At 38.6% G+C, this 20315-nt stretch overlaps 1 protein-coding gene across 1 annotated transcript in view; it reads right to left on the bottom strand.

Annotated features, from left to right (window-relative positions):
• The window catches only part of LOC136859593 (probable maltase), a 146939-nt gene that overhangs the window by 1523 nt on the left and 125101 nt on the right, over nucleotides 1–20315 (bottom strand). The window contains exon 9 of the mRNA XM_067138708.2: nucleotides 11837–11977. Coding sequence (XP_066994809.2) covers nucleotides 11837–11977 — 141 coding nt within the window. The remainder of the gene's footprint in view (nucleotides 1–11836; nucleotides 11978–20315) is intronic.

Genomic DNA, 20315 nt, shown 5'->3' with positions numbered 1-20315 from the left:
CATCTTAGGCAGTCGCCCAGGTGGCAGATTCCCTATCTCTTGTTTTCCTAGCCTTTTCTTAAATGATTGCAAAGAAATTGGAAATTTATTGAACATTTCCCTTGGCAAGTTATTCCAATCCCTAAGTCCCCTTTCTATAAACAAATATTTGCCCCAATTTGTCCTCTTGAATTCCAACTTTATCTTCATATTGTGATTTTTCCTACTTTTAAAGACACCACTCAAATTTATTCGTCTACTAATGTCATTCCACGCCATCCCTCCACTGACAGCTCGGAACATACCGCTTACAATGAATTAATAACAATAAATTTCCACCTTTTTGATACTTATATTTGCATTAAGCAAATCAATCAATCAATCAATCATATACAGTACATGTTTCATTCCATTTGGAACATCTTCAGCTGTATTACAATGCTTAGGTGAAATTACAAAGTATTCATCTTCTTAAGAACATCCCAATAAGTACCGGTACCTTATTTTACTTAAAAATCTATGTGAATTTAAAAAAATTGAAATAAATTAAAATCAATGTGGATGGTTGAATGGGGTGTTGAAATGGGAGGGAAATGGATTTACTTTATCCTATTTTGAAACTATATCTATTCTTTGGAACAGATGTTATAAAAAATGTTTTGTTTCCAGCACTTTTCACTATGATATAAGATATTCTGTTTGTCTACTAATAAAATGTTTTTGAAAAACAATTTTCCTTTGTCACTGTTCTATATTTTACAAGGATGTTCTCTTCATTTGCTCCTTCCAAGGCGAATGTTGTTTGTTTTAATTTTATAAAAGTGTCTCTTGAATTCAATTCATTCAGGATCCCTGAAGCTGATTGCTGTCTTACTATAAGATTTCAGGGAAGCTCTTGTAATAATAGTAAGACAGCAATCAGCTTCAGGGATCCTGAATGAATTGAATTCAAGAGACACTTTTATAAAATTAAAACAAACAACATTTGCCTTGGAAGGAGCAAATGAAGAGAACATCCTTGTAAAATATAGGACAGTGACAAAGGAAAATTGTTTTTCAAAAACATTTTATTAGTAGACAAGCAGAATATCTTATATCATAGTGAAAAGTGCTGGAAACAAAACATGGTTTTATAACATCTGTTCCAATGAATAGATATAGTTTTAAAATAGGCTAAAATAAGTAATCCATTTCCCTCCCATTTCATCACCCCATTCAACCATCCACATTGATTTTAATTTATTTCAAATTTTTTAAATTCACATAGATTTTTAGTAAAACAAGGTACTTATTGGGATGTTCTTAAGAAAATGAATACTCTGTAATTTCACCTAAGCGTTGTAATACAGCTGAAGATGTTCCAAATGGAATGAAACATGTACTGTATACGATTGATTTGCTTAATGCAAATACAACGTGCGTTCCATAAGTAATGCGACCAATTTTTTTTTTTTGACGCAACTGTACACCACAGCGTGTTCTAACCTGCTGGGCTAGGTGGAGGGGGGTGTTAGCATCAAACGCTCTTTGTCTCATTTGGCAGCGAGCTGCCGGAGAGTCAGGACATGCGTTTCCGTCAAGCCCGTTTTGAGTTCATGTAACACGGCACAATGGATTGTTCTGTAGAGCAACGGTACGCTATCAAATTTTGCGTTAAACTTGGGAGGTCCGCCACCGAAACGTTTCTATCACTTCAGCAAGCCTTTGGAACTGATTGCTTGTCCAAATCACAAGTTTTCCGATGGCACAAGTCGTTCATGGAGGGTCGAGAGGAGATCACCGAAGAACCTAGCAGTGGACAGCCATCAACCTCACGAGTGGACGAAAATGTGACACGTGTGCGTGATTGTTTGAACTCTGACAGACGGCTGAGCCTTCAATTGATAGCACAAACTCTAAACATGGCAAAAACAACTGTTTTCCGCATTGTGACCGAAGATTTGAACATGAGAAAGGTGTGTGCCAAATTAGTCCCAAAAGTGTTGACCGACGAACAAAAGGACATGCGAGTGCTTCGGTGCCGAGAAATGTTGGAAATGTGTGAAAATTATCCTAATTTTTTTAACTCAGTTATCACTGGTGATGAGTCGTGGATTTTTGAGTATGACCCTGAGACAAAAAGGCAGAGTTCAGAGTGGCACACCCCATCGTCGCCCCGTCCCAAAAAGGCACGCATGAGCAAGTCCAGGATCAAAACAATGCTCATTGTCTTCTTTGACGTCAGAGGCATTGTCCACCATGAATTTGTACCTACCGGGACTACAGTGAACTCAGCTTTCTACTTGGAAGTGCTCAAAAGACTGAAAAGGAGGGTCTCGCGCTGCCGAAGCGACATCAAGGACACGTGGAAAATTCATCACGACAACACACTGAGTCACAGCGCCTTCATTGTCAATGACTTCCTGGCCAGGACCAACACCCCATTGGTTCCCCAGCCTCCCTACAGTCCTGACCTGGCTCCTGCTGTTTTTTGTTTCCTCGGTTAAAAGGAGTCATGAAAGGAAAACATTGGGTCACGATTGAAAGAATCCAGGCGCATGTTACATCAGCTCTAAAGGACATTCCGGAAAAGGCCTTCCAGGAAGCCTTCCAGGCATGGAAACACCTCCTCCAGAAGTGTATCGACGCAAGAGGGTGCTATTTTGAAGATTTTTGATTATTTGTATGAATATATTCAATAAATGATTTTTTATGAATTTGGTCGCATTATTTATGGAACGCACCTTGTATAAGTTTCAAAAAATTGGAAATTTATTGTAAATAGGATTTGATACAGGAAATGAAACTGATTTCTTGTAACATACCGCTTAGTCAAGCAGCTCGTCTCCTTTCTTCCAAGTCTTCCCAGCCCAAACTTTGCAATATTTTTGTAATGCTACTCTTTTGTCGGAAATCACTCAGAACAAATCGAGCTGCTTTTCTTTGAATTTTTTCAGTTCTCAAATCAAGTAATCCTGGTGAGGGTCCCATACACTGGAACCATACTCTAGTTGGGGTCTTACCAGAGACTTAAATGCCCTCTCCTTTACATCCTTACTACAACCCCTAAACACCCTCATAACCATGTGCAGAGATCCGTACCCTTTTTTTACAATCCCATTTAGGTGGTTACCCCAATGAACATCTTTCCTTATATTAACACCTAGTACTTACAATCATTCCCATAAGGAACTTTCACCCCATCAACACAGTAATTAAAACTGAGAGGACTTTTCCTATTTGTGAAACTCACAACCTGACTTTTAACCCTGTTTATTATCATGCCATTGCGTAATGTCCATCTCACAACATTATCAAAGTCATTTTGCAGTTGCTCACAATCCTGTAACTTACTTATTACTCTATTTGGAATAACATCATCCGCAAAGAGTCTTATCTCTGATTCTACTTCTTTACTCATATCATTTATATATATAGGAAAACATAAAGGTTCAATAATACTGCCTTGAGGAATTCCCCTCTTTATTATTACAGGGTCAGATAAAGCTTCGCTTACTCTAATTCTCTGAGTTTTTTTTTTTAGAAATACAGCCCCCCATTCAGTCACTCTTTTGTCAAGTCCTATTGCACTCATTTTTGACAGTAGTCTCCCATGATCCACCCTATCAAATGCCTTAGACAGGTCAATCGCGATACAATCCATTTGACATCCTGAATCCAAGATATGGTACTGCCTAATACTTACTTACTTACTCCTCGGCGCTACAGTCCTTGTAGGGCCTTGGCCTCTCTGACGATTGTAGCCCAATCTTCACGATCTTCTGCACGCCTCCGCCATCTTCCTATTCCCATCTTTCTTAAATCCTCCTCCACATCATCCAGCTATCTTTTCCGGGGTATTCCTTTCCATCTTCTACCACCTGGATTTCCCTTATAGATCTTCTTGACAGCCCTATTATCTGGCATTCTCTCCACGTGTCCCAACCACCTTAATCTGTTGCTTTTTATTTCGGTTACGATACTTGGATGTCCATAGAGTTCTTCCAATTCCTTGTTTTTCCTTATTCTCCACAATTCTCCTTCCTTCACCGGGCCAAAAATCTTTCTCAGTATTTTTCTCTCCCATCTGTTCAACAGTTCTTCATCTACTTTGGTCATTGTCCATGTTTCAGAGCCGTAAGTTACCACTGGTCGTAATACTGTTCGATAGACTATCAACTTTAAACTTCTACCAAGGCTGCGTGATCTAAACACTTTCAATAAAGCTAAGTAAGCCCTATTGCCCGCAGCAATCCCCGCTTTTATTTCCTCTTTCATGTCATTATCTTTTGTCACCAGCACTCCTAAATACTTAAACTTTTCACATCTCTCGTAGTTAATCCCATTTAATTTTATGCACTTGTCTTCCCTTACTACGGTCCTCCTAGATGCAAACAAGTAACGAGTTTTGGCATTATTCACTCTTAGGCCCATTTCACCTCCTTCCTTTTCTAATCTATCCAGTCCTTCCTCTAGGTCTTTCAATCTTCTAGACAGCATATCAACATCATCAGCATAAGCCAGATTCTGTGTTACACGGTTGAACAGCGTACCGCCTGGATTACTGACCTCCACCTTTCTCATCACACGCTCCAAAACCACATTGAAGAGCAGGGTAGATAACACATTCCCTTGCCGCAAACCTTGGTTTACTTCAAACTCTTTAGTAAGATTTTCTTCTATTTTAACCGTGCATTTAGTACCTGTTAGGGTCATTTGTACCAGTCTTATCAATTTAGTTGGGAACTCCATGTCCATCATTGTTTGATACAGTTTCCTTCTCTTCACACTATCATAAGCCTGCCGAAAGCCCACAAACAGCTGATGCACATCCACATTATATTCATAGCATTTCTCCATTATTTGCCTGACAGTGAAGATGTGATCTGTTGTTGATCTACCCTGTCGAAAGCCACTTTGGTAGTCTCCTAGTATCTGCTCAACCAGTGGAGTGAGTCTCATAGACAAAACCTTGGCTAAGACCTTATAGACCACACTAAGCAAAGATATACCTCTATAATTTTCACAATTTGCTTTATCTTTCTTCTTATGAATTGGGCAAATAATTGCTAAGCTCCAATGCTCTGGCATTTGTTCTGTTTCCCAAACTTCCACAATTAGTTGGTGAACAAGTTGCGTCAACTGCTCACCCCCGTATTTAATCATCTCAGCTGAAATGTTATCACTTCCTGGAGCCTTATTATTCTTCAAGTACTTAATTGCCGTCCTCACTTCTTCTATAGATGGTACAGGCACTGGTTTTAAATCTAGGCTAGGATCCTGCCAAGGCTGCCCATCCACTTCTTCCAATCTCACCGTCTCTGCAGCCACATTCAACAGTTCACTAAAGTATTCCGCCCATCGGTCAAGAATCCGGTCTCTTCCCCCAATCATGTTTCCTTCTTTATCTCTACAGAATACAGCATGTGGTTGAAAACCTTTCTGTACGTCCTTTATTTTCCCATAGAACTTTCGTACTTCTTGCATATCATATTGTTCCTCCAAATCTGTAATCCATTTCCTCTCTGCCTCTCTCTTCTTTCTCCTACAAATTCTGTCTGCCTCTTTCCTCTTCTTCCTAAATTCTTCTACGTATGTTCTTGTTTTCCTGCTAAACATTTTCTTCCTTGCTTCATTTCTTTCCTCAACTGCTCTTCTGCAATCATCATCAAACCATCCTTGCCTTTCGGTCTTTACCTCAACTCCTAGTACTTCATCCGCAGTTTCCTGCAATGCATCCCTCAATAAAATCCACTTTCCTTCGATGTTTTCCACTGCCCAGCTTTGTTGTTTAGCCTCCAATTTCTTCTCCATCCTGCATTCATATAGTTGTGCAGTTTCTTTATCTTTCAATTTTGAGACCATATATCTCCTTGGAGCTTTCCCTTTCTTAGCAGATCTGTAAGTTGCAATACGTTGCCTGTATTTTACTCGTACCAAGTAATGGTCCGAATCACAATCAGCTCCCCTACAACTGTCAACTTGTAGTATGTCAGATGCATGTCTCCTATCAATTACTACATGGTCTATTTGATTAAAGGTGACACCATCTGGTGAACACCAAGTGGCTTTCCGTATATTCTTTCTCTGAAACCATGTACTCTTTACCACCATTGAGTTTCCCATGGCGAAATCAATTAGCCTCTGTCCATTATCATTTGACTCATCATGCAAACTTTCCTTCCCAACTGTCCCCCTATAGGCTTCTTCTTTACCCACTTGAGCGTTGAAATCTCCAAGTATGATTTTTACATCTTGTCTTGGGATGCATTCTATTTCTTGTTCCAATTGTCCATAGAACATATCTTTCTCTTCATCCTTAGCCTCTTCTGTAGGTGCATACACACACACACAAGGGTGATATTGAAAAAATGGGCCTTCATCCTTAGAGTGCATATTCTTTCATTTACAGGTTTAAAATTCAAAACTGCTGACTTATATCTGTCATCCACTAGGAAGCCTGTGCCACCTATTGTACCTTTGGCTCCTCCACTATGCAGAACTGTATATCTACCACTTCTAAAAACACCATTTCCTTTCCATCTGACTTCCTTAATTGCTGCTATTCCAATATTATATTTCTCCATTTCTTGTTTTAGATTGTTTAGGGCACCTGGTTTATTCACGGTTCGTACATTCCAGGTTGCTACATACATATCATATTTCCGTTTGCATCTTCCATTTCCTTGCGTGGGTCGTTTACCATTATCGTCAGTCCGGCTATTCTTGTCTGTGAGTTTCGTAACGAGTTGTTTTTCCGATATAGGGTTGTTAGCCCCATGATCAACCCCCAACCTGGAGGACCAGGGTATCCCTCTTAGTCTGGCCTATCACCTTTGACCTGTCCGGCTTGGGTGGCCCTACCAGGAGCTTATGCTCCCGCCGGCATAGCTCTCAGGATCACTTAGGCACGCAAGCTCCCACATCGCGACAAGATGAAAATACCAGCGTGGGAGGTACTGCCTAATAGTCCTACTTTTAAGTCCTTGCTTTCTATCACATTTATTTTTAACTACGACAAAAACAGCTTCGTGACCACTAATACCAATTTCTCTGTACAGATAATCTGGTTTTACCAGCACCACGTCCAGAATATTCTTCCTTCTATTTGATTCCATCACTTTCTGTGTCAGCTGTCCTTCCCACATTAATTTTTTTGCTATTTGCTTTACATCGCACTGACACAGATAGGTCTTATGGCAACAATGGGATAGGAAAGGCCTAGAAAGTGGAAGGAAGCGGCCGTGGCCTTAATTAAGGTACAGCCCCGGCATTTGCCTGGTGTGAAAATGGGAAACCACAGAAAACCATCTTCAGGGCTGCCGACAGTGGGTCTCGAACCCACTATCTCCCGATTACTGGATACTGGCCACACTTAAGCGACTGCAGCTATCGAGCTCGGTATATTAACTTAACTTATGTGCCATTTGTTGGTCATGCTTCCTGTCGTTCGCCTTACCTTCCCAATTGACATTCGGTAAATTTATATCTCCTGCTACAATCATATTCCTTTCCATACCGTTTCCCACATACCTCATTATCTTATCAAATACAGTAGAAGTCTGCTATAGCGAGTACGGCATATAATGAGAACCCCGTTATACCGACAATATTTTGTTGTCCCTTCAAAATTCCTATATTAAACTGTGTATTATCCTTCGGTTATAGCGAGAACCCTATCACTGACAAATCCGTTATTACGAGCGATTAAGCGCGCACAATTTTTTCCGTTATCTATAATTATGCACCCCAGCGATTATGTTGCGTGCAATCAATTATCTTCGGTATCGCTTCCTCGCTATGTTCACTAGTGAGTTCTCTCGTCAAGATTCAAAGGCGATGTTGGAGTCTGTTAGTAATACCCGTCGACTGCTGTTCCGTAAAGAAAATTCGAAATGGAGGAGAACATATTTCTGTAATAAATGCATAAATAACATGTATGATAACAGTTCTTAACTCGTTAAAAATAAAGGCTGACTAAACGATCGCTTAATTTTAATGCTAAATACTGCAATTAAATAAAAATGGGATATACCTCGAGATATGGCAGACTGCATAATTGATTTCACAGGTTAGTTTATATTTTCTCGCGTCTGATTAAATTACAGAAAGGAGGTCATTATCGTGTAAATTTATAGCGAGAAGGTTATAATTTCTCTACTGGTGCTTGAAGTATGTTTTCATCATATGTATAGTACAGTTAAGTTAGGATAGGTGATGCTGTTTGAATAAGTAAACAAACGTTTGCCACAAAATGCGATCGATCAACTTTGGTATGGTATAGTTTCCTCACTATGTACATTTGTGAGCTCTCTCGTCGACATTCCAATGCGATGTTGGAGTCGATTAGTAATACCACTATTCTCTAAAGAGAATTTGAAATGAAAGGGGATAACAAGTTTTCATAATAAATGCGTAAATAACATGGCCGATGGCAGTTGTTAACTCGTTCAAAATAATGGCTGAAGTAAACGATCTCTTAATTTTAATGTTATATACTGAAATTAAGTAAGAATGTGATACACCTCAAGATATGACAGAATACATCGCTGATTTCAGAGGATAGTTCATATTTTCTTGCGTCTAATTTAATTTCGAAAAGGCTATTCACATGTATATTTTAGCGAGGATAACTCATTTCTCTACGTGCGTTTCAGTTATGTTTTCATGACACAAGTACGGTTAAGTTAGGCTACGCAATTTGAAGGAGAAAACTCTTCTCTGAATCCAAGACGATGTTTTTTCCTCAGAATCTCATGCGAAAAATCAAGGGTCGTCTTGCATTTGCAGCCTAACAGTAATGAACACCACTAGCAACTCTTGCGGTAACCACGCTGCTTCTTGTCGTGCACGCACACTTTATTATACATCGCTAGCCGTGACAACCGGTTGTACAATGCCTGTGTGTAACGTCACTGGATCTTGGGAAATAGTGAATAGAGAATGACATTCTATTAGCCTCTACAAAAACGTTTTTCAAATCTGCAGAATGACATCAAAACATGCTAGATTTCGAATTCTTAGAAAGGCCATGGCTACTCAGTGGCAGAGTTATAACGTGTCTACTGTACCTGACTCTTAGTAAAATTAAATTTTATAGACAGCAAGAATATTTTCGTGATGGATAGTTGTAAAGATACGTGGAACAGGTATTGCCAGCAAATTTTCAACAGGTTCTCTTCGATATCATGATGCCAATTTTACGTTAATGGTTATTAAACACTCGGAAATGTAGAATAATTGTGCAGCCACAAGAAAATATGGCATAGGCCTAACTAAAGCCAATATTTGGCGTCGGTGTGAAGACAAAGATAGAGAAAATGCATTCAGTGGTCCGCAATAGGGATGCTTTAAAGAAGTTGAAAATGAAATTGTGAGGTACCGGTATGTGCACGAAAAACACAAGGGCAGAAAGGCCATACCGCGGCACCATAAAAGCGTTCGTTGACCTTCAACTTCCGCGATTAGGCCTATACATCGCTAGCCGCTGAAGTTGGCCGAACCCGGCAAGCGAGACGTGCGTGTAGTGGTAGCCGGTTATATCTGGCGCTGAGTAAAAGTACCGTAACAGTTTTATAGACAGCAAGAATATTTTCCTGATGAATCGCCGTATTGTAGAGACACATGGAATAGGCACTGCCTGCAAATTTTCAACCGGTGGTATTATGACGCCAATTTTAAGTTAATGGTCATCAAACCCGCGGAAATAAAGAATAATTGTGCAGCCGCAAAAATGCAGCATAACGAAAGCCAATGTTCGGCGTCTAAAATAGTATAAAAATGCGTACTGTACAACAAAGGCATTCATATGATTTTAAAAAGCACTTTCTGAGCCTGATTTAAATTTTTGAAGAAAAATTGAGGATTGTCTTGGATTTGGAGAAATACGGAACTGTAATTTTTTCAGTATGAAATTAAACATACACTTTCACGTAGTATCGCATTTCAAAAAATAACAAACAAGTAAGTTGTAGTGTGGATATTATCCGTGAAAACACAAGTTTTGAACAAACTGATTTCCGTTTCATACCTATTTTAATGTGTATGGGGAGTTTTCCGACTTGTATACAAAAATCAGATACAACGACAATCCGCTATTGCGAGTAAATTTTCCGCTGTTGTGAATTCTCACTATAATGGACTTCTAGGGTAATTCTGAATCACCGTCAGTGCTACCCTTTCCCGATCTGTACACTCCAAAGGCATCAAGTTGCCTATTATCTTTAGAAATGAGCCTTACACCTAGAATTTCATGTTTCTCACCTTTAACTTTTTCGTAGCTTACAAATTCTTCTTTCGCCAGAATGAATACTGCCCCTCCTACCATTCCTATCCTACTGCCCCTCCTACCATTCCTATCCTATCTCTACGATACACACTCCAGTTCCACGAGAAAATGTTTGCATCCATTATATCATTTCTCAGCCATGATTCATGAGGCAAGTAAAAATATGAAACTACAAAAGGATACAGACATTTCTTTACACTGCTGTCATTACATAGGTGGGCTCTATCCTCATTAGTCTCAAATCCTAGGCCTATACATGATCCATTTCTCCTTGGCCCCTGACAAGCCAATTTCTACTTCCCAGCTTCATAAGGACAGGCTTCAACATTCATTGAGGGGCCATCTTGACAGATTTTCAGTCTTGATGTAGGAAATGTAGGGTAAAAAGAAATCCAGATAAGTATAGGAAAAGTAAAGACACAAAAAAAGATTAAAATGAATACATGTGGTAAACCTTGAACACATGACAAATATATAGAGAGAAAAAGGAGCCCAGCATAAAAGAAAAGTAAATTTTGTTTAAAGAATAATATTCAACTGAATATATAGCATTCACTGGCAAAATAGTTAACAGTCGCTTAACTGTTTTTGATTATTGCAGCTCTTTGTATTCAAATTATTTCGTTGCTAGTTACCGATTGATAATGGTATAGTGTAGACAAGAAAACAAAAATAAAAAATGCTTAATTCCTGTATTCTGATAAGTTATTTGCAATTCTGAGTAGGTAGTTTAAATCTCCAGGATAATTTATACGGTACTTGCACTCTTGATTGTGCAGCATTTAAGAGCAGTTTTAATTTCTGTTAGCTTGTAGGAATAAAACAAAAATACTTTTCAATAAGAATTTAGTTATTACTACAATTCTGTAATAATAATAATAATAATAATAATAATAATAATAATAATAATAATAATAATAATAATAATAATAACGGTGGAGGTAGACAGTCGTCTTTAAAGTTGGTGCATCGTATCTCCGTTTGTGGAAAGGAACTGTACTTCATTTGTGGCTTCCTGTCAGTGTTTGTGACGATGTGGCATGTGTTGAGTGTATGTTGATGTAATTTGGTGGATCTGGGATCATTTAGTGTTGGTTTTTGGTACAAATGTTTTGTGCCTTTCGTGCCCTGAGTGTCAGCCATCTTGTTTTGCCGACAGTCCATAGATAACACTACTTAGAGAGAAACTTGAGCCATCTTGTTTTCTTTTCCATCCCTGCCATGGAAACCATGAAGAAGTCAGACACTCTACATGCACTCACCAGCGTTGCATAGGTAATAGAATTTATACTTCTTGGTGCCATTATAATGGACGTAATGATTTTATAATGCTTTCATCTGCACTCGTATGGTCAATGTTCTGTTATATTTATTGCAGTGGATCTTTATCACGACCAGGATTTGCATTGTAGTGGAGGTTTTTTTGAGCCTTTTTTGTCGTATAATATGTAACTAGATACTAGAAACAACTAAAGTTATTATATATTTTTCCTAAAATCAAGAATTATCCAGGTGAAAGAAAGCTCAGCAGTTATGTCCTTCTTGTATAGCTACATACAGTAGCATCCTATATTTAAACACAATACTTACGGCTCAGGAAAATCAGCAGATATTGAGGAAGTATATAAGCACATTTCCTTTTGTGTACCCTTCATCTGGAGCAGATTCACTCTTTTCTCATAACTGCCAAGGTTAATTACAGCAACTACAGCAGGATGTTCATGTAAGACCCTGGAACAACATAAATATTTCATATTTGTGAAAGTGAGAAAACAAATATTTATTAGCAGAGATTACAATGTCTATAAGTAGAGATAACTCAGTTTCTTACTTCTGAAGCACTGGTTTTAACTCACTTATAAATAATTATATATGAACCCCACAAATGTGCACAAGGATTTACAATATTCTGAAAAGGATTTCATTATCTTGAAGCATTTGATAAAATGGTAATGTTTAAACTGATTGTTGCACAAAAATCTCTCTTTCCACATAGATGGCAATTGAACATCACAATAGACACATAGTTTATGGTGGAATCTGTGTATTACAGTCTGTTTAAAACACTTCTCTAGTCATCATTTCATCCAATCTAGCTCTGACTTACCATCCCATGGTGGACGGACGAAAATGCAGCTGTCATACGCGATCACTGACGGGCTTTTAAGCATTATCATTGGAATCCTTCGATGGCCAATCATATCATCTTTAAGCGTCTGCGCGCGAAGGCCGTTTTTGATTCGAGAAAGTAAGAAAGCTACGTGGGAAAAGCATGTGTCTTCCATGACGGCACGTACTCCATCACCACAAGTGTGGACAAAACTCTGCCATATTGTCGGAGTACAGAATGTGCCCTCGGTGCTTGGAATCTCCATTAATGGAAATATAGTTACGATTCCTTCAGTCATTGCAGACATCCAGCTCCGGGAGATACGACTCTGCAGTTCTTCCAATTAAGCGCAAAGCAGAGGCACATCATCTCTCTTTTGCCTCTAGTGTTTCGCATCCGTACAAAGTGCCTTTCACGGAGTGGGAGTTGCAGAGTGCACTCGTGCTATGCAGAGACACGGCTCCTGGACCGGACAAGATCCACAATACAGTAGATGCCTCAAGGATATCCTCACCATATTCAACAGAATATGGAGTGAGGGTGTGTTTCCATCTTAATGGTGTGAGGGAATTGTGATACCAATTCCCAAGCCAAATGTGGGCCTGTGTTTACATATTCAAACATCATACCAATGCAAATATATTTGAATGATGCAGGGTTCGAACCGCCACTGGTACATTCTGTCGATTGCTAGGCGAACGCCTAACCACATCCGCTACGCTACACTGCTGGAAACATGCTGGTAGTACGACAAGAGCAGAGTACATATGCCATCCGGTTTGGTGTTTAAGACATTAATTACTGCACTGTTACGTAGTTTTATGCATTGATTCCCCTCTTCATTACACCCGGTCACAAGGCATGACGCATTAACATAGTTACATGGTAAAAGGACGTTGCTACATGATTTCAAGGCATCATGTTTTGCGAACGGATGATATAACATTTTGCTAGGGTTCAGAAATATGTGCAAATTGTGCTCACTTAACATTAGTACCATACAGTACGCCTGCATGGGAATACCACCCCTAAAACCATGTGCACGTTAGTTGGGCTGCAGCAAACGATATTGGAAGGGGCTGCTGAATCACACTGTATAATTCCAGTGTTCTGTTCTTAGTCTGGTCTTGTGCTATGACTGAGTCACTAGTCAGTTTTATCGTCATTTTTACATAGTACATCATAGCCTTGTGCTTCTGTATTTCAAGCATATTTTGCCTGAGATTATGTACTTTATTTCAGACTTTCTGCAGCAGACTTACCTAGGTAGACAATCTGTTATCTGTGGATAGCCATAACTACATGGTCAAGGGCAACAGTGCTTTATAATCTACAGCCTGGTTTCAAGGAATAGATAAGCAGCGTGTGTTTGTTCAAAGTGAAAGTACAATTTAAACAAGTAATGGAATCAGTGAATATCAAAGATACAGTGTTACTGTGAATGAATTCATCCCAAAATAACATGTGTTGATGGTAAGATTCTGAAACTTATGTTTATACACAATAGCAGTAAATGTGTTTCATGTCACTGGGTTTGCTATAAACGGTAGTTCAGTTCTCACTGCATTTTCAATTGTTTTTGGAACAGGGTCATTTTGTTGTATATAGGGAGAATCTTCCAGCATTTGTTTATAATTTTTGAGTGTTTATATTTTATACTTCTTGTATATTGACAAAGTGCTCATGCACTGATGATGATCATCTCTCTCTCTCTCTCTCTCTCTCTCTCTATATATATATATATATATAATAAGAGTTTTGTCTGTACATTGCTGAGAAATAGAAAAGAATGGTATTTCTGTATTGGTCATGTCCACAGTAACAAGGAAATCCACTTTTTACTTTTACATAATTTCTGTCTGTCTGTCTGTCTGTCTGTCTGTCTATACATGCATCACGAGAAAACGGCTGAAGAGAATTTAATGAAAATCGGTATGTGAAGTTGGGGGTTGAGCCACTACAATCTAAGCCACAAATTATTTTATTCACGGTGAGTGAAATGGCAGTTTAGGGGAAGGCCTAAAATTTAATTCTCAAATATTTATCATATCAGTGGTCCTATCGATAAATACTACATAACTAAAGTTATATAGAATTAAATTTCTGATCATTTATGTCATATATTGTTACTGTACTGGGTATGATAACACAGATATTCATGAATTTGTATTTTTGTTACTAAGTCCATATCAACACTGAGCCACAAGAAAATGGGTTAACAGAATTTAATGAAAACTGTTATATAGAATTGGGGAATAAGGAACTACAGTCTAAGTTATAAACAATTTTATTGTAATTGTAAAATTTATTTTTTATGTACCTATGTTATTGGTCCTATCGAAAAGTACTACATAACAATAGTTACAGAGGATACAATTTCCGATCATTTATGTTTTATTCACTTTTACCGTACCGACTATGATAAGAGTAGAATTTCAGAGCCAGAAGAAAACTAAAAGTGAAGGCATACAATATCGAAAGCGCATAACATTGATCAACAATAACATTACATTGACCATTGTTTGTTGTGATGCTCTTTGTCTCTTATGTTGCCGCTCAACTCTGATAGATAGGATTACTGCTACATACAGAGTAAAACAGCCTGACAATATTGGCAGGAAATAGCTGGGGAGTTAGAAAACTTTCTTCTTTAGCACGCCATTCCTCTGGTTCATACATTTTCTGATACTGCTGGTACATAACACACTGGTTCATCATAGTATTCCAGCTATTCGATCCCTACTATGACGCGCTGTTTTGAATGAGCAGTGTGCACACTTAAGGCAGAGGCTCGCTTAGTAGTAGTAGTAGCAGCAGCAGCAGCATTAGTAGTAGTAGTAGTAGTAGTAGTAGTAGTAGTAGTAGTATGACCTGGTCTAGAATTACAATTTAGGCCTATTCCAAATTATAGCACCACAGTTCACTAAATAACTCAAAATTCTACCCTGAAAAGAGCCATTTCTTAAGAAGAGCTTCTTCCTCTTCACTTATTAAATTCTACATTCATTTTATTCAAAATTACCAGTGAAGGGGAGGTTTTCTCCTTTGGCTTGGAGGAAAAATTTGCCTCCAAATCTGATAGATTTTTCCGCTGTCAGTGTAGCGAATTGAGATTTTCCAAATCATTGGGTACTCCTAGGAATGGGGGCCAATGACCTTCGATGTTAGGCTCCTTAAAAACAACAAGCATCATCATCATCATCATCATCATCATCACTCCTAGGAATAGTAAAAGGGCATAGTTTTTGCCGTGTGTGATTCTCCACTATTCTACCCCTCCCCCAAAAAAAAAGACGAAGAGTGATCATGGATGTCTGCGGTCTGGTCATTCCAGCTCTGGGACTTTGGACTGTTACATCAGCAGCATAGTACTGTTCGTTAAAAGTGAGAAAATGTGTGGTATTTCATATGAAGCTTTTGCTTTTACTCGCGCCATTCCTACTGACGTCATTGTAATGATGTATGTTCATTTCACTTGGGAAAACCACTAGGACAGTCTTTCTGAGGATGTAAACAGGTAGGTGGAGGGTGAGTGTCTGCCATTGTAATGAAATTCCACAACCTGATTGTGACTAATGGTAGGCAAGTGGGCTTACCATTACAATGAAAATTCCCTAACCCAGTCTTCACATGAGATTTGACGTTTGGTCATTTTCCCGTCGCATTTCTAGGGTAACGTTAAGGGCTATGCAATTTAAAACAATATTGCTCACAACGTGTACACTACCTAACCTAGAATTCCATATACAATGTAGAATGTCGTAGCGAAGTATGGGTACATCAGCTAGTATTAGAATATAGTTAGTTATTTTAAATTAGTGGAGAAGTTATTGGATAACCTAAGTGTAATTCCTACCTGTTTAAGTATTTTCAGAAGGTTAGATAAGGCCTGCAGTGGATGTATAAATACACAGTTTTATGTACATATCCTGGGAGAGAAGAGGTTGTTGTTGTTGTTGTTGTTGTTGTTGTTGTTGTTGTTGTTGTTGTTGTTGTTGTTGTTGTTGTTGTTGTTGTTGTTGTTGTTGTTGTTGTTGTTGTTTGAGGCATTAGTCCATAGCCTGGTTTGATGCAGCCTCCATGCCATCCTATCCTGTGCTAACCTTTTCATTTCTACGTAACTACTGCATCCTACATCTGCTCTAACCTGCTTGTTATATTCATACCTTGGTCTACCCCTACCGTTCTTACTGACTACACTTCCCCCAAAAACCATCTAACAAGTCCTGGGTGTCTTGATTTGTGTCCTATTATTCTGTCACTTCTTGTCAGTTTTAGCCAAATCAATCTCCTCTCACTAATTCATTTCAGTATCTTTTTATTCGTGATTTGATCTATTCATCTCACCTTCAGCATTTTTCTGTAACAACACATTTCAAAATAAGGAATGAGAAAATCCGGGAAGAAATTGGAGTGGAAAAAATGAATGATAGAATAGAGAAGAGCCGACTAAGATGGTTTGGGCACATAAAGCGAATGAGCGACGAAAGAATGCCAAAAAAGGTGATGGAAATGCAAATCCAAGGAAGGAGAGGCCGTGGACGACCACGATTGAGATGGAAGGATACCATCCAACGCAGCATTATAGAAAGAAACCTGGACTGGGACACAGTGTTGGAGGAGGAGTGGTGGAAAGACCGAAAAAAGTGGAGAGGAACCATATTTGCCCCTACCCGGCTACAGCTGGATAAAGGGAAATGATGATGATGATGATGATGATGATGATGAACACATTTCAAAAGCTTCTATCCTCTTTCTTTCTGAGCGAGTTATCATCCATGTTTCACTTCCATACAATGCCACGCTTCAGATGAAAGTCTTCAAAAATATCCTTCTAATTCCTATATCAATGTTTGAAGTGAGCAAATTTCTTTTCTTAAGAAAGTCCTTCCTTGCTTGTGCCAGTCTGCATTTTATGTCCTCCTTACTTCTTCCATCGTTAGTTATTTTACTGCCCAAGTAACAATATTCACCTACATCCTTTAAGACTTCATTTCCTAATCTAATATTTTCTGCATCACCTGACCTTGTTTGACTGCACACCATTACTTTTGTTTTGGACTTGTTTATTTTCATTTTGTACTCCTTCCCCAAGACTCTGTCCATAGCATTCAGCAATTTCTCCACATCTTCTGCAGTCTCAGATAAAACAACAATATCATTGGCATATCTCAGGGTTTTGATTTCCTCTCCTTGTGATGCCCTTTCCAAATTCCTCTTTGATTTCTTTTACCGTCTGTTCTATTTACACACTGAAAACGAGGGGGGGGGGGGGCAAGAAAAAAATTATCTGAAGGATCCATTTTGGTGAACTCTGAACACCCAAATTCATTACTGTTAATTATTAAAATTGGTTTCCAAGTCTGGGGCTAATGAAATTAATAGTAGTATCAAAAGGTTTCAGTTGTAAGGGATGGAAATAGGAAGAGAGGATCGATCATTTAAAGTGTGAATTTACAAGAGCACACTAAAATATTGCTTTGGTTGATTCAATCATAGATGAAGGTGTTCTTAAGAGAATGGAAAGTTTACTATAAATGTTAAATTCTGCCCATGTGAATGCCCGCGGTGAAAGACTTATAATGGAATAATGTAGAGCACCATCATCCTCACTTCACCTCTCAGTAATAAAAGAATGAAGAGACTGGTTCACCAACAATGTTACTCAATCAACTCTAGTGCAAAATCTTCCCTGCTTTCTATATAGAATTTGCTTCACATACAGATGATTCAATCAAGCAAACAACACATCTCACAGAAAACTTGTCTTTATTTGAGAGTTGCTTCAAGAAGATCTCAACAGAAGAATTCATGCTTCCTGTAAATCCCAATCGGCACTGCTGTCAGTGGACTCATCACACCTATTAACATTGTCAAAGTCAAGGCTGATTTAAACCAGATGAAGCCAGGAAAAGCCACTGATCTAGATGACATTGTGGTGGGATGCAGCAGATTAGTTGACAAGACATTTCAGTCAATCAGTCAAAGAGGGACAAATGCCATGTGACTAGTAACAGAGCATCATGGTACCCATCTACAAAAAGAAGGAAAGTCGCATCAAATGTGCCATTCACCATGCAATTTGACTTCTGAGCAACACCATGAAATTTCTCATCAAGCTGACCAAAAGCTAAGCTGATTTGTAAAAAAAATTGCAGAACAACCAATGCAATCTATAAGGCATGGATTTTAGTTGAGAAGCATTGTCAGGAAAATAAGGTGCTACATTTCACTTTCTTAGATCTCGATTGTATGCCGCATGACTTCATCTTGTTAGCACTTGGACAACACAGTGTCTTGGAGTACTTGTGCACTGGATACAGCTGCTTCACACACAGCAAAGAAGTTATATTCAAGGTGCTGCAGGAGGGTCTGATTACTTCTGTGTCACAGGCAGCATTCATCAAAATTCAGTCTTGCCACCACTGTTGTTCATCCTTGTAATGTACAGTGTTACAGCAGACCTGTGTCAATCATTACCTCGGACCATTCTCTGTGCTGGTCATGTTAGCCACCAAAAACAAGCTGAATCTCCAGCTCCAAATCCAGGAATGGAATGAGTGGCTAGGCTAGTATTGATTGCACTTAACAAATGAAGACACAATACCTGACATCATCCAAGAGAAACTCTATGGCAGCGGCATGCACTGGGCTGAAGGAAATGAAGCATTGTTTTGCTAAGCCAAAACAGCATTCAGATTAGTTTTGAAAATGTACTTTAAAATGAAGTGATGATTGCCATTTTATCTCAGATTTTCTCTTGTCTGTAAGTAAAATCACTTCTTCAGTTAGTGCTAAAGCTCATACATTGAAGCTATAGAATTTTTCTTCTACAACATTCTATACCTGCAAAGCATTCCTTATTCTTATAGTACATGCTACATTTCAAAGTAAAGCATGCATCATCAGGTTGTGCTGTAGTTCCTTTGTTAGCCACCAGACAGCGGCAAGTTACAGTCATAGGAGAAGGGGATTGAAAATATAAGAAACTTCCGCGTTGTACCTGGGTTACAATGATGCTAAGCCAGCACCAAAATAAAATAGAGGGGCACAGCAGTAACAAGATGTTGTTCTTGCAGCAAAATAACAAATACATTACTAATAATTTATTAATGTTATTGGCTTTATATCCCACTAACTACTTTTACGGTTTTTGGAGACACCGAGGTGCCGGAATTTAGTCCCACAGAAGTTCTTTTACGTGCCAGTAAATCTACCGACATGAGGCTGATGTATTTGTGCACCTTCAAATACCACCGGACTGAGCCAGGATCGAACCTGCTAGGTTGGGCTTAGAAGGTCAGTGCCTCAACCGGCTGAGCCACTCAGCCCGGCTAAATATATATTATTAGTCAAATATATAAAATTAAGTTTAGAACTGATTTCTTGTGTGGCTTCATGACTAAATGGTTAGTGTGCTGTCCTTCGGTCCAAGGGGTCCCGTGTCCGAATCCCAGCAACACTGAGATTTTAACTTTCAATGGTTAATTCCTCTGGTTCAGGGCTCTGTACACATGCGTGTGTGTGTTATTATAATTCATCATAGGTAGGGCCTCATTTTTGAAGACACACATGTCACATATAGGTGTCAAAATTGATAATCTTAACCAACCATAATGGTCAATAGTAAACTGATCCATAGTGACAACCAATATATCACATTAACAGGTCAATTAAATATGAATGTCCACCTTGTCAACACTAATATGAAATTTATTCCAATTTCAACACACTGAACATGTTTCAATGAGATAATTGAAACATGATATGCCCAATACTATAAGTAATGTTTATTGTAATAAGTTCTGAGATTTGTAATGGTACTTTAAGCTTCTGATGAAGAGAACTTGGTTCTTGAAACATGTATGGTGTATTGAAATTGTAATAAATTTCATATTAGTGTTGACCAAGTGGTCATTCATATTTAAATGACCTTTTAATGTGATATATATGGGTGTC

The sequence above is a fragment of the Anabrus simplex genome, chromosome 1 (assembly GCF_040414725.1).
Source record: "Anabrus simplex isolate iqAnaSimp1 chromosome 1, ASM4041472v1, whole genome shotgun sequence".
Classification (NCBI taxonomy): Eukaryota; Metazoa; Arthropoda; class Insecta; order Orthoptera; family Tettigoniidae; genus Anabrus; species Anabrus simplex.
Note: the sequence above shows the minus strand (reverse complement) of the source record. Positions and strands in the feature narration are given on the sequence as shown.